The 15,119-nt window shown below is 42.3% G+C and overlaps 1 protein-coding gene across 1 annotated transcript in view; it reads right to left on the bottom strand.

The window, feature by feature from the left end:
- Positions 1-1,411: 1,411 nt before the first annotated feature.
- RIOX1 (ribosomal oxygenase 1) overlaps positions 1,412-15,119 on the bottom strand; it is a 235,283-nt gene continuing 221,575 nt past the window's right edge. Inside the window, exon 15 of the mRNA XM_069234671.1 lies at positions 1,412-3,786. Within this exon, the coding sequence (XP_069090772.1) occupies positions 3,718-3,786 (69 nt within the window). The 3' untranslated portion in view covers positions 1,412-3,717. The remainder of the gene's footprint in view (positions 3,787-15,119) is intronic.

Raw genomic sequence — 15,119 nt, 5'->3', positions numbered from 1 at the left:
CTAATTCCTCAAGGCTGTGCTTGAGGCAAATTTAATTATTTCCACTGAATATACTACATCGTTGAGAAACTATATAAAATGAAAACATGCCCGTCAACTTTGTTGTGCTGTTGGTTAGGGGTGGGAACCTTCCTGCACATGATCTGGGACTGCACACAAATTCGCCCATTTTGGTTCAGGGTCCATGCAGTCTTACAAAGAGTGTTGGGCTTCCCAGTGTTGACTGACCTCTCCCCCCCCCCCCCCCCCCCCCCCCCGAAAGCCCTTTTAGGTATCCCTTGGATGGAATGGGTCAAATGGGGACAAACTGTTGTACAATATTCCCTGCTTATTGGCTAAGAGGGATATTGCTAAGCACTGGTGTGCAGCAGCTCTGCCAACAGTTGTAGATTGGCTTGAGGGCATGGTTGGTTGTGCCCTGGTGGAAGCCACAGTTTTTAGAACCCAGGGTTGTTAGGAAAACATAAAATGATGTGGGGTAAATCATTAGACCTGCTTCATAAATTGTTTTCACAGGCTGCCTGAAATTAAATTCAGAGAAGTAAATTATACTATTTTAAATCCTACTTTCACACTAATATTGGAAGACTATCAGCCTCATGGTGTGTTGTTGCTGAGGCTGCTCAGCTAATATGCTGTCTACTGTTATGCCTTTATTTGTTATGACAAAACATTAAGTAGAAGTTTAAAAAAATGAATCAAACAGTCAAACGATTGGTGGGTGAGGGGAGACAAACTTTAAAATACCTAACAATACATAACTGGCATTCCAAAACAAGTCAACAATAAAAAATGTTATGCAGCACTTTATTAAAAAAAAAAAAAAAAGTGGGTTTTACAACTTGATATATTTTGGGAGTTTGTTGCAATATCCACGAATTACAGATAGAACTTAACGGTTTTCATTAAGAACTATTTGGTGCACAGTAGTGTTCAAGATATGAAGCATAGACATTCGCACCTTCAACTAGGGAAAATGCTTTGACAAGAAGCCTGCAAAAAACTGAACCCAGGATAGACCGCGGCAAGGTGGCCAGGATACCAGTGACCCATTAGCTCCACCTCTGCAGAAATACTGGAAGAATCACAGCCGGAATTACTGATTCTCCAGTGTAATTCCTCATTATTAAGAGGATTATCGGAGTCCAGTTCAGAATCCCCATTAATTTAGCATCTACAGAGCTATAGGGACCGCTGGTATTCGTAACCACATGGGGCGTGGAATTAAAATCCTATGTCCCCGGACACACTTACTGGGGCACTAAATGGTCATGTGTGAAATAAAACTACATAAAATATTTATATTCAAAGATTCTGTAGTTCATGGTTTTACAGAGAACACAAAAAAATATCAGAATTATTTCATGACTAAAAATGTAAAACAATGAACAAATGGACCAAGACAACATGATATTACTGTTGGTTTATTAAAAATATATATATACAAAAGTGGCAGGAGGAGATGAAGGGCCATATGTACAAACACTTTTTCCCATAGACACAGAATGGGTAAAAGCCTTTGCTACATCTGGCCCGAAGAGCGTTAACATTCACTGTTACAGATGTAAACTGTAATGGTAAAAAGGTATCTCACAATCATATTTATAAGTCTTGAAAAGCTCGGATTTGAACTTTGTCTCATTTATTTGTTCATCAACTACACTCTGCATCAGGCAACAAACATTTAATTAAATGCAATTTCTTAAGTGAAATCTGCAATAGAACGGACTGTCGGGTCCTAGCTGCCAGTTACTAAGGGAAACAATAATTCACCTTGCTGCAGCTAATATTTTATAGCTTTTCAAAAGGCGAGTAGAAATCCTGCAGTCCCAATATTTTACAATAGGACGCAGAAAAAAACATGTTTGTCTGGTAATTTGAATAAAACAACAAATAGCCTGGAAATGCATCAAAGGCTGGTCACAGAAACTTGGCTCACAGGCAGAAACATTCTAAAAAGTTATACTGGTTGACAATATTATTTTCACACAAAAAAGATACATTTTAGCTGACGCATTTAAAGAAAACGCTAAGTAACGCTTATGGGCATATTTACAAGAAAGTGGCCCATCAGCTATGATGGCCCACTTTTCTTGCATCCCCCCTGTGTTTCCTAAAGTCACCATGGTTGCACCGTATTTACAATACGGCACACCATGGCGCACATTACCACAATAGCGTCAACATTTTTGGCGCAATTGTGGCGTATCTGCCAACTAAAGCCAAAAATGATGGAGCTAGTCTAGCAATGCATGGGGAGGCTCATTGGAAACAATCGGAGCATCACTTTAACGCCTGCCTTGGGGAGATGTTAAAAATGACTGGAAAAAAAAAAGAACACTGATATCGTAAATTTCACTGCGCCATTTTTTCTGGGCCTCCTAACGGGGGAATGCCCCCTTTGCATACATTATGAGTGGTGAATGCATAATGTGGTGCAAGCGGTTACAATGAGGCGCAATGCTTGCATCGCGCAACTTTGTAAATCTGGCACGGAGAAAAGGCCTCCTTGGCACCGCCTTAGCATAAAAACAATGATGTAGGGTGGTTAAGGAGGCGCTAGGGGTTAGTAAATAGGACCCTTAATGTTTACTGGTTGGCTCTTGTAATATTAACAGAAAAACATTTTCCTATATAGCTAAATCAATCATATTGGTATATTTAATAATAAAGAAGGTGGGCACATTGGGCAGCAAATCAGTCATGAGAAACTATTTCATAAGCAAAAATTCCATAGCATGCATCATAATACATTTATTGAAGATTATTCCTCTTGGCAAGAACACCTGACTGAGACGCATCTTCGGAAAATCTATGCTATACATCAGCAAACGCACCACTGGTAACTGTTTTTTCTGTATGATTTACCAATATGAATAGTCTACACAGAAGTACAGACGATTCTAAATAACAAATACAATTGAAACCTTTTACCATTAGAGTCCGCCCATAGTTAGGAAAGAAACAGTCTCTCTAGTGTTGAAGAAAGATATTGAGAAATATTTGCATCAAAGGAACTGTGCCATTTTGCTAAGGCTAGCTCTTTAGCATCCTTTGGCAAGTAGATCTTCTAGCAAACTTAAGTAAGACCAGATGACTTTAACCCATCTAGTGCCAAAAAGCCGGGGAACTATGCTCAACTGTTGCATCATCAATAAAAGCAAACTAAGTAGGTAATGTCATCAGGGTGCTGCTTACTGCATCGTCAATAAAAATGGGCCAGAGTGAAAACTTTAGTTTGGTGGCGTTAATTCTGCTTTTAGATACTACTGAAATTCTAGTGTAGAGAATCGGCAAGAGTTTACCGAATGATACTACAGTATGCAATGATCAATTTGCTCTCCAATGCAACAATGGCAGCTTCTATAACCATTGCTGAATGCACTTCATGAAGTTTCGGTAAAAGACCAGTGTTTACTAAAAGACTACACAGCAAAATGGAAAACATATTTTCTGTTGACCCAAGCTCTATGAGTACATCATTCGTACGTTGTTTTCTGATGGTATGTACTCTTTTGTGGAAAAGCAGCTCCTCCGATATCAGTGGAAAACAAATAGCTAGCTTTCAGAAAGGCACAGTAAAACATGAATATTTGTGGGCCTCTAATTGTGTGTTCCTTTCTGTTCTGGTTACTGGTTGTATTTCCCAGAGGCTTGGTAGCTTTGACTTTCTCCAGGTGTACAAATCTGCAAATCACCTACTGATGCGCAATCATTTCAGGACGCATGCAGAGGCTTCTTTGTGGTGAGGAGGCCCTTCTCAAACAACACAGTGGATAATGCAATCTGCAAAAGAGTATATAGAAGAAAGCCACATAACTTTTTCAGAAGTAAAACATCACAAAGTAGTAAAACAATATGCACTAAGCTGTTTCAATCGATTTGAGAGTTAAGTGTAAAAGGGCTCTATCTAGTCTGCATGGAACCAGAACCGAACACCAATTAAAAAAACATACTTCAGCGAAGAAAGACAACTGTGCCTTTGATAACAAATACCCATACCATTTTACAAGAGGAATGTGTAAGGTCCAACTCATCAGTTACACTCCTTGAGTAACGTCTGGTTTTGTAGGCCACTCGTGACAACTTTGGATAGAATATCACACATGCAGATTAGTAGTTTCTGAGACAAAGCAAACTGCTAAAATCTAATTTGGCTCCAAGTATCAGAAATCCTTTGTTTTATAATAAAACCGTACACATTTCAGAGCCCCTGCTGCAATTCCTGCACGTTGATTTGGTTTCCAAATTATAAAACAGATTCTTCAGATCTCGAGTTAGTCTGGAAAACAGTAGCGGGCAGATCAGTAAAACACTGAGAATTACATTCTGCCTCCATCGCTCCTAGTGCACTGCAAATTTGTGGGGTACCTGGGACTAAGTTATTTATAGGTGAACAAACAGGGAATGTGAGCTGGGTTTCAACCATCGTGAGAATTTAATATTACTCTACAAATGATGTTTTTCTGTAAGAATCATTCTGCTCTGTATGAGAGGAACTACAGATTGACATTTTAGTTTGTGTGCTTGGCTGAGGCGCCAATGTGATGAAGCTGCTGTTTGTGGATTATGGCTGAAAGCATCCATGTCATAATCCCCACAAACCATAATAACGCAATGCAGTGGAGCCTCAACTGCACTGGAATAGTGGTCTTTGGGCCAGTGCATAGACCTGCTCGCTTGTGGACAGCACAGATGGAAGAAACTTCCCTTTTAGACGTGTGAGGAATTAACATTTTACACAGTGACATGGAATAGAATATTCAGATGAAATAGCAACAAAGATAAATCTTTCCTTTAATTTTAGTTACTGGGAAATCTCTCTTTTAAAATACAATTAGTGTTCCTTCAAGATCTCCCCTCCTGTAGTTCTCAGCTCCATTAAAAAATGTTGGCGAGCACTTGAGTCTCTGAACCAAATAAAAAAGCTGTGAAAACAAGTACTAACTGGTAATAAGTGTTCACATTTGAAGTACACTGGCATGGCCCGAAGACACTAGTGTTCTACTCTCATGCTTCTGCCTCCTCCTGTATTTACTGCAACTGATCAAATAGTCCAGCTGAAGCCACGCAACAATGGCCTTTACTGAGTTGCCACTCATTAACTACAGCTACAAGGAGGGAGGTGATAGAGAAGCTATATAAAGTACACTGGTGGTCAATTATATATCTATTGGCCCAGGTAAAGGACTAGTCTGCTTCACCCTTCCAGGAATACGCACTGGCAGTAAAAGATGATGGTAGTGGATGCTGCAGATTACTTCAGATGAACCTTAGATGTTGGTGGGAAGCCAGTGCTGATCATGTTAGATCTGTCAGCTGCCTTTGATACGGTCACCCATGCCAAACTCCTAGAGTGTCTCCAATCCATCAGAATAGTTGGTCAAGCCCTGGACTGGCTGGCCTCCTTTTTGGAAGGGAGAGGACAAGAGGTATAGCTCTCTCCCTTCTCTTCAGAGTCTCGTGCACCGTTAGTGGGAGTGCCTCAAAGTTTGGTCTTGAGCCCTACATTATTCAATGTACCACATTAGCTCAGCTGACCGAAACCTTGAGGGAAAGTAATCTCCTACACTGTTGATACTCTGCTGCTGTTCTCCTGGGGGGAGAGAAGCAGAGCTCCCAGGTGAATCCATGAGATGCTGCCTAACAGCCATCATCCACTGGTTAATCTCCCATCAACTTAAATGCAATGGTGACAAGACCGAATTACTATTCTTTAGTCTTAATGCCCCGGAGTCATAGCAGACCTGGCCAGATGATGCCTCCTCCCTACCCAGGCCATCAGGGAGAAAAACTGTCAAATGCTATGACTGTCAACCACAGATAAAACCAGTAGTAGGTACACATTTTGGGCTGCTGCATATTTTAAGGATTTTTTTTTTTATTTCTGCTCATTCTCAGCAAGGAAAATGGCTGTCCATGCACTTAAAACCTTGCGGCTGGACCACGGAAATGCCTATATCTGGGTCTTCCCATCCATCTTATTAATAGACCGAGGTGGTCCACAATTCAGTGGCCTGCATTCTCCTGGGCCTTCCTCTGAGAGCGCACAGGGGCTCTTCACTGGCTACCAATAAAGAAGAGAATATTATTTTAAACACTTGTTCTGGTCCACAAGGCACTCCACCAAACAGGTACAGGCTACCTTAGGACAAGAATTAGTTCCTATGTCCCGCCGAAGAATTTGGGATCAGCCTACACTTTTATGGCCAAAATCCCTCAGATTCACCGCACCAGAGCTGGGGGAAGGTCTTTCTCCTTCCTGGGGCCTTCTGCACAGAGCAAGCTCCCCCTGGAGTTAAGGTCGATTGATGCAATCCCACTGTTTAAGAGAACAACTGAAAACTTGGCTTTTTAAGCGGGGCTAAATACCTTAACCACACTCTGTAATAGGGACCCGAGTGCTGAGACACTCTTTGGAGTAATAGTGTGCTATACAAGTCACCTTTCATATCCATTCATTCATTTAAAGACCGAGCATAAGTAGCACACATTAACTTGCATGGCTTCTACTCATACTCTCATTCTGTGACAGTAGTAGCCACAATGTGAGGAAAGAGAAAACTTGCACTGGGGTCCAGTTGCAGTGGCCACTTCCCTCAATAAAATGTTTATTGTGTGCTCATGTGTACTAAAATAATGTTAATTGCTTCAAAAAAAGCAGTGACGACGTGAACAATAGTGTTGAAACACAGGGCTTGAACAGAGTTTAGTGGATGGGTTATCCATCAGAAACATGGCAGCTATCCAGATTGCCTTTGCACAAGTGCATTAGGTCCTATGGCACTTGTAATGAGGGGGACGAGGATATATATCATGTTTGTGACGGAGTAACCCATTCCCCAAATTCCACCTTCAGCCCATTACTTTTACCTCCCTGGACAGTGGTTCTGGCAGATGACTTGTCATTTGATGGTTCATAGATTGGTCAGACTTCTGAGGCTCATGGTGTCAGTGTAGGTTTGTCCAGATCAGAACACAGTAGAGTATAGGCTTTATGGTTAGAAGCTGCTATCAATCTAGGGCTCTTTTTGTTGGGGTCCTCCTATGGTGAGCCCTTCTTATGTTATGTTGATTTGTATTTGTTTAGTGCACGATCACCAAAGGTTTAACGCTCTAGCATTTGAGCAAGGGAATTACATGATAATTATTGGTCAAAGAAGAACTATAAGGAGTGATCACATACTGAAAGCAAGGTTTTCTTGGATTTTCTGAAACAGTAGTGGCAGTTGGTTTCTCAGATGGTTAGGCAACAGGTTCCAATGTTTTGCCACAGTGGTAGAGAAAGATTTGTTTCTGGAGGTAACTGGCCTAACTCTTGGAGCAAGGATTAGTTCTCAGAACACAAAGACTTATGTAGGGCACGCCAAGAGAGATGTCTTGCAAGGAATAATGTTATTTTTCTAAAATGGAAAACAATGTGTGCACTATTGTCAGAGCTGAAAGCAGTACCGTTGTGCACAGGCAGCCACTAAGAAGCTTTGAGGGAAGAGGAAACTTGTACTTCTAGAGGTTACACAACAGACAAGCTGCTGCATTGGGAACACATTCTAGTTGATCAATAAAGACGCTTAGGGACATTTACAAATGTTGCAGGCCCATAGTCTAAGTGTGAATGGATTACAGCAATAATCTCTGGTGTTCTTAATTCCTTATGTAAAAACTGAAAGATTATTTTCAAAGTATTCACATAATGAAAACAAGTTTTTCTAACTTTAGTAGCATGGGCTTCGACTCCAAGATTGAACGCAAGTTGGATTCCAAAATTCTAGACTTGGGTGGCAACTACCAGATGAGCACCTAGAGTACTATGCAAATTCTGGTCCTTTGTCTAAATCTTCGGAGATGTTGATAGTATCTCTAGTTTCCTTGCATTTAGTTTCAAGAATTTGGTAGCCATCCACCAACCAACTGCCAAAATACAATCAGGAAGCAATGAGGGAGAAAATTACTAGTTGTTGGCATTGGTGCAAATTTTGGCATCCGTCTGATGTAACTGAAAAGCAAAGGGTTTCATATATAAATAAGAAATTGTTGGGGATAAGATGGACACCGAAGGTACACCACAATCAATTGGTCTGTATTTTGAAGGGTAAGGCTGGATCACAATTATTTGCTTTCTACTGCTCAGTAAGCCTTTCAGCCAGGCCAGCAGTACCCCTCTGATGTTCCTTCTGCTGCCAGCTACCAAAGTGGGGTCATATACCCGTGAAATAGGTCTTTCAACATGGTTGGTTGAACAGGCTAAGAGGTAGACCGTAGACATCGTAATCAATGCAGTAGATTCCAGGATGCCAGTGGCTGGTTTAGCCTTTCTTTATGGCACATACGTGGACAAGTGTCCTATTAGTAGACAAACACTTTTGTAGAAGAGTAAAACTGTTGTGTAGGGGTGTTATACAGGTAATAGGACTGTGTATAAGGACAGCAAAACTTCGGATTGTGGGAGTCAATGTCCATCCACACCATCAGAATCTACTGGCCCAAATCCTGGCTAGCTCACAGTGCCTCACCTGAACTCCCAAAACAACTGAGGTGGCTGGGGTTGAGGGGTGATTATGGCAACCTAAATGTGACACTCCGACTCCCAGGGAAGTCGAGGAAACATATTTTACTCTTTTGTTGTATTACTCTTGCATACCCAGGCGAGATACACACAATAGGTTTTCAATACATTTATTGAAACAATCATAATCTTGCATTGGGAGAATGAGGTGTGATAATTAGGCAGATGAAACAAAGCAAAAGTAATCAGCATTATAGACACAATAAAGAAAATAAACAATCCAACCATGATGAATGTGGCTCTAGAGATTCCTACCGAATCCGAAGACTATACTTGAGAGTATAATTTGTGTACCCTATCTAAGAGATTAGCCCAGCACCATACCTGAAGACAGTGTCAGGAGTCCGCCTGCGGTGTAGATAGCAATCCGCCAGCACAGCTACATGTCAATCACAGCATTCATCTGAGGACGGTCGTGGCCGGAATGCCCTCTGCCCCTTCCAGGTCAGTGCATTGTTTATATAATAAACCATACAATTTTGGAAGCACAGCCCTGATGCAATGCTGTGTCTAGGTGTTAGAAGCGGTCTCCTGAACATGGACAACACAAACTAATATATTGTGTACAGTGGTCTTAGCCTTGGACATAAAATACTGAAAACATGTTGCGTGGAGGCTAACTAAACAAGCAGCTCGTTCTTGTAGGAGGCTGGCCTGGTTTGTAGTGGGTACCTAAGGTACTTACACCTTATTCTAGGTCCAGTTATCCCTTTTTAGTGAAATGTAGGAAGTGTCTAGAAGTCAGGCTCTCTAGGGGAAGCTGTAGCTGAGCAGCCAAGGCTTATCTGGGAGACATGCAAAGCTCATGCAATACCACTGTAGGCACACAGTACTCACACACATGAAAGAAAATACTTAGTGTTAGAAAAAAAAAAGCACATTATTTTGATGACACAAATGCCAAAAATACCATAGAGACTATACTCCCTTAGGAGGTAAGTAATACACAAATTACATACACCAGTATGCAGAAATAGGCATCAAACCAGTTAGAAAACAGTGCAAATAGTGAAAATCACAATAGTTAGAAATGGGCCTAGGGGGAACACAAACCATATGCTAAGAAAGTGGAATGCAAATGTTGGTTTCCCACCTAGGCAAGTGTAGTGTGTAGAGGGGCGCTGGGAGTATTGGAAAACACCAAAGGTAAGTAACAGAACCCACCCCAGAGCCCAGGAAAGCAGGAGCAAGTCACAATAACTTTCCTAGTACACACAAGAACACGAGAAAGAAGATAATGTAAGAACCAGAAGCGACTGCAAGTCACCAACAGTGGATTCCTGGACCTGAAGACCTGTGGAAGAAGGGGACCAAGTCCAAGAAGCACAGAAGAGTTCAGGAAGAACAGGAGCCCCTGCTAACCTGGATGAAGGTGCAAAAGAACCACCACTGGTGAAGAACAGTCAGTGCTGCACCCAAGAAGACGGATGCTGGTTCCTGGTTGGTGCAGATAATGTCCCACGGGGGATAGATGATTACAGTGTGGTTTGCGTCGCTGGATTCTGCCAACAGGCCTTGGCACACAAAAAGCTCGCGGTTAGTGGAAAATGGCGCTGCCCTGGACCAGGAGGGACCTGGTGGAGACTACCCAGGAGGGGTAATGAAAGGGGGCTCTCAGCAACTCAGAGAGCCCTCAGAAGACCAGGCAGCACACACAGGAGTCCCACAGCATGGGGACAAAGAAGGTGCAAAAGGAGGCCCTCGCAGCACTACAACAAAGGGTCCCACGCCACCGGAGAACCACGCAGGAAGCTGTGCGTCGCAGGATAGAGTGCTGGGGGCCAGAGCTGCACGGTATATGAAGAACTTTGTGGAAGGTCACCAACAAGCCTTGGCAACTGCAAAACACACGGTGCACAAGGGTACTGTCTTGCGTGGGGAGGCACGCTCTTACCTCCACCAAAGTTGGAGAGTAGGACATCAGGACCATGTTAGTCCACCACCTTTGTTGCTGGATCCATGCAACTCGTCAGGAGAGGGGACCGAAGCTGCCAATTGTCTATGCAGAGGGGTGCCTGCTGGAGCTGGGGAGTGTCTCCTCTCCAAGGGAGATTCCTTCATTCTTCTGGTGCAGGCTGAAGACAGGCTGTCCTCTGAGGATGCACGACCGGGAAACAGTTGCAGTTGCTGGCAGGAGCTGAAGATACAATGTTGCAGAATTCGTCTTTACTTCTTTGTTGCAGTTTGTAGAGTTCCTGAAGGGTCCCGATGCAGTTTCTTCCGTGATAAGGTGAAGTAAAGGATGCAGAGGATTCCTGCTGGAGTCTGACCCTCAATCTGAAGAACCACCAAAGAGAGAGACCCTAAATAGCCCTGAAAGGGGGATTAGTCAGCTATGCAGGTAAGCACCTATCAGGGGAGGGCTCTGACGTCCCCTTCTGGCACTGGCCACTCAGATGCTCCCAGAATTCCCTGCCAACTTGGAATCCAAAATGGCAAAACCAAGGGACCCTCTGGAGAAGCTCTAAGCACCACCCCTGGGGTGGTGATGGACAGGGGAGTGGTCATTCCTCTTTCCTTTGTCCAGTTTCGTGCCAAAGAAGGGACTGGGGGTCCCTGAACCGGTGTAGAATGAATTGTGCAAGGAGGGCACCAAATGTGCCCTTCAAAGCATTGCCAATGGCTTGGGGAGGCTACCCCTCCCAAGCCTGAAGCACCTATTTCCAAAGGGAGAGGGTGCAACACCCCTCTCCCAAAGCAAATCCTTTGTTCTACCTTCCTGGGCTTGAGCTGCTCAAGCAATAGGAGGGCAGAAACCTGTCTAAGATGTGGCAGCAGCTGGGGCTGCCTGGAAAACCTAAGAAGGCTGGAATGGCAATACTGGGAGTCCTCTCGAGAGCCCCCAGAGCGCATTGAATCATACAACCAACGCTTGCAAAGGCCTTGGGGTATGATTCCAACATATTCTATCCCAAATATGCGTGTGTTCGGAGTTACCATTATGTAGCTGGGCATAGGTAGTGACCTATGGGGGGAGTGCATGTTACACTCCCACCAGCTGCACACAGCCTCAACTGACACCCTCCTACTCCACAACTCAAAGCAGCTGGCAAATGAGAGCAGAAAAAGACCCAGAATTTGGGAAAAACATGTGGGTTTGAACTCAGTAATTCTGGGTTTGCCTAATTATCCCCAATCCCAAGACAAAAGCACATAACAGGAATGTTTAGATGAGGAAATACTGGACGAAATGGGTAATTCTGGCTACGGTATCGCCTCTTCTAAAATCTCAGGCACTGTGCCACGAAGAGTTTGTGGAAAGTTTTATTCCTCAGATGGCAAATTCTATTCAGTCTCCTTTGTGACAGAGATGTGATAAAAGGTTCTACAGTGGTAGCAGTCAAAACATCAAAACACACATGACTGAAATAGGTTATCAAGTAAGAAATTCCATGAGTAAGTGCACAGTATGTCAAACTGCGTGAGCAATCAATCATACAATGCAGTACATTTAGTGCATCATATATACCCCAATTAAGCTTACCACTGTGTCAACTGCTTTAGATCATTGTACACAGGCTGTGTGTAGTTAGCTATTTCTGGAAATGTATCAACATTAATTTAACTGACTTGCCATTCTCTCTTACAAGGAGTGTCAGTTAAGTTTTCCCTAGGATCAAGGCCATGTAATACTCAAACTGAATTCATTCCCAGTCTATTTCCAGTGAAGGCCCACTGCTTCACCTCCTACTTTACTCTTTAGTAGTGCTACATTCAAAGAAAAAAAATCTTAATAAACGTTACATAGTGGTGGATCACATTAGTAAAACACCATCTGTTGGGACTGAAGCTTTTTACTCCTGATGGCCCGGGGTCTAACTTACTACTAGTCCCGAGCAACTGGACCTAGTACCCCTTCAGCATTTGACTCTCAGTAGAAGTGTGGGTTGAGCAGTCTAAGGCTTCTCGGTGGTGTATCGGGGTTGTAGATAGATGCATGTGGTGAACACAGGCTCACAACTCAAAAAGTGTTCAATACCAGCACCAGTCAAATACTTGTTTTTATGAAAAAAGGAGTATGCATATTTGAACAGAAAGTAAAATGTGGCATACACAAATAACACACACGGTCCACCAGAGGTCAGTACTCTAGTGATCATAAGGCAGGTCCTTGAGTTCCACTTCCCAATCTCTAATAGTAGTGGTTATTCCTCTTTCAAGTTAGGAGACATTCAGGTTGGGCCCCCTAGTAGTTCAAGTCTCAGGAGCCCACTCCGACTCTCTGAAAATTCAAGTGTTCCAGTGCCAACAACACAACAAGGTAGAACAATTTCCCCTGCGCCCTTCAGCCTTGTGATCTGTCTTACTCGTGCCCTTGGGGTTGCTATGTCATAGTCTCCGGGAGCGTTCCACTTTTGGGTACCATGGAGGTCTGCAGTGGCCGCCGGCAGTGAGTAGCACTCTCAGCACTGCAAGGGCAGCAGCTGGTTGGGTAACATATAATATTGTTGAAAAAAGTTGAGATTAGTCTATTTTCACAGATGGGTAGTGTATAGGGGTAGTAGGGTGCACTTATGGTTTAGGAATGGGTAGTGTGTAAGGCTAGTGAGGGTATTTAGTAGGCAGGGGTGGGTAATTACAGGGATAGTAAGGCTTTTTAGTGATCAGTTGTGGTTAGTGCATATAAGGACAAATGTGTATTTAGGGCACATGGGTGATTAGTGTACAGGAGTAATAACGGCTTTTAGGCTTCAGGGTGGTTAGAGTATGGGCTCAGTAAGGGTTTTTTACAGTTCAGTGGTGGGTTTTGTATTGGAGTAGTAAGGGTGTTATAGGGTTCGGGATAATATAATTATATTAAAAATACATACAGTTTATATATATATTAATATGTAAAGTTCTATTAGTTTAATATTTATTAACTTTAATGTCTAAATTAGTTTTATTATACTATATCTATGCATATTTATAAACTCATATGTATACATATATGTAGAAATGTACACATGCATATATATATAAAAATACATATAAATATATGGTACACAGTGGCAATTGCCATTGTGAAGTTATACCTGGCTAATAACTTTGGTGCTGTAAGACTAACTTCAAAAAACTTTTTTTTTTTAAAAAGGTGTTCTGAATAGCTGAGAGGGCTCTTTATCCCATCGAGCGTCTCGGTCTCGCTGGATCGAGTGATCTTACTGGCTGCCTCAACATCAAAAGAAATGTGACAGTATCCATTTCAGGAGTCAAGGACTCAGTTCATATGTCCTAAGTTTGATTTAATAAAACATACATAAGGGGGCAGGGTAGGGGTGCTCTGACCCACTGGCTCTTGTAGGGTGTCCCCGAGGTACCTCTCGGAGATCAAAGTTTAAAAAAAAAAGTTTTCAGAATACCTGTGCTGTGTTCCAAATTCATGATATAGCGAGGCCTCCTGAGAAATCCAGCAATGCCTCTCCCATGAGGGGGCAGGGAAAACTCAGCTGCAGTGCCTAGGAACTGCAATAGCACCCTCCATATTCTGGGTGAAAATAAATAAAAAATTGTGGGATGGGAGTCAGTGGGGGGTTTGCAGGAACTCAAGTGGTGGTTGCCTGCAGGGTAAGTCTAGGTCTTGCACCTAATCCCCTACTACACATGGTCAAAAGGTGGGCTCAGTGATGGAGTTAGGTAAATGTGATCAATACCCCAAGGACATTCACAAAAAAAACAACAACAACAAAAAACAAAGGGTGATGAGACATTATAGTTAGGTAATTAGATCCTACTTTACATTAAAAAAAAAAAAAAAGTCACGGAAATTCGTTAGTATAAAAACAAAGATTAAAGTGAAACTAAACTTGTGAAATGCACTAACATTTTAGCTTTCTTTAAAAACTCCCTAGAAATTCATAGAAAAAAAAAAACTAAGGTTAAAGTGAGGTTATAGTTAGGCCTTATAATAATATAAAAACTATTGTTTTAAAACATAAAACACTGAAATTCACCAATGATAGTTTACTGACGTAACTACAACTTGCACCCACTGCCATGCAGCGCCTCACATATTACATCACTGACATGACATGTTCAGTTACATCATTGTTGTAAAAACAATGGACATTGAATAAAATCAAAGTACTCTGTGGCCTCAATTTGTCAAAATGTTAAATACCGAAATGGCACCCACTGCAAAAGAAAGGTTATGTAGTTTGACATGGAAACTAAAGAACTCTTGTGGTATTCTGAATGAAGTATGCTAATGTGGAGAGGAGGACAAAGAATCCATCAGGTTCAATCCTTGTGTTGTTCTGCAGCATTTCATCACTGTGAACGGCTCCATCTGCATCAGGGCAGAGCATTTAAGAAAACAGTAGCCTACAACTAACCCTAGCACAATTTATCATAATGGTGAGGTTTTTTTTGTTTTTTGGAAGAGGTAGATCCTCCAAGGTGACCTGCCTTTCACATTTTATGAATAGGAAAATCATAAGCCTTGGATGAGAACCTACTGGGCCAGTGTCACAATTTAAAAGGGGTATGGATTTTAATGCCAGAAATGCTCAACTTTAGAGGGATGCTGGCAAAGGAAATGTATTGGAAAACAACAGGGCACATGACTAAGTTC

Source organism: Pleurodeles waltl, chromosome 5 (genome assembly GCF_031143425.1).
Source record: "Pleurodeles waltl isolate 20211129_DDA chromosome 5, aPleWal1.hap1.20221129, whole genome shotgun sequence".
Lineage (NCBI taxonomy): Eukaryota > Metazoa > Chordata > Amphibia > Caudata > Salamandridae > Pleurodeles > Pleurodeles waltl.
The sequence above is the reverse complement of the archived record's forward strand: the minus strand, read 5'-3'. Positions and strand labels throughout refer to the sequence as shown.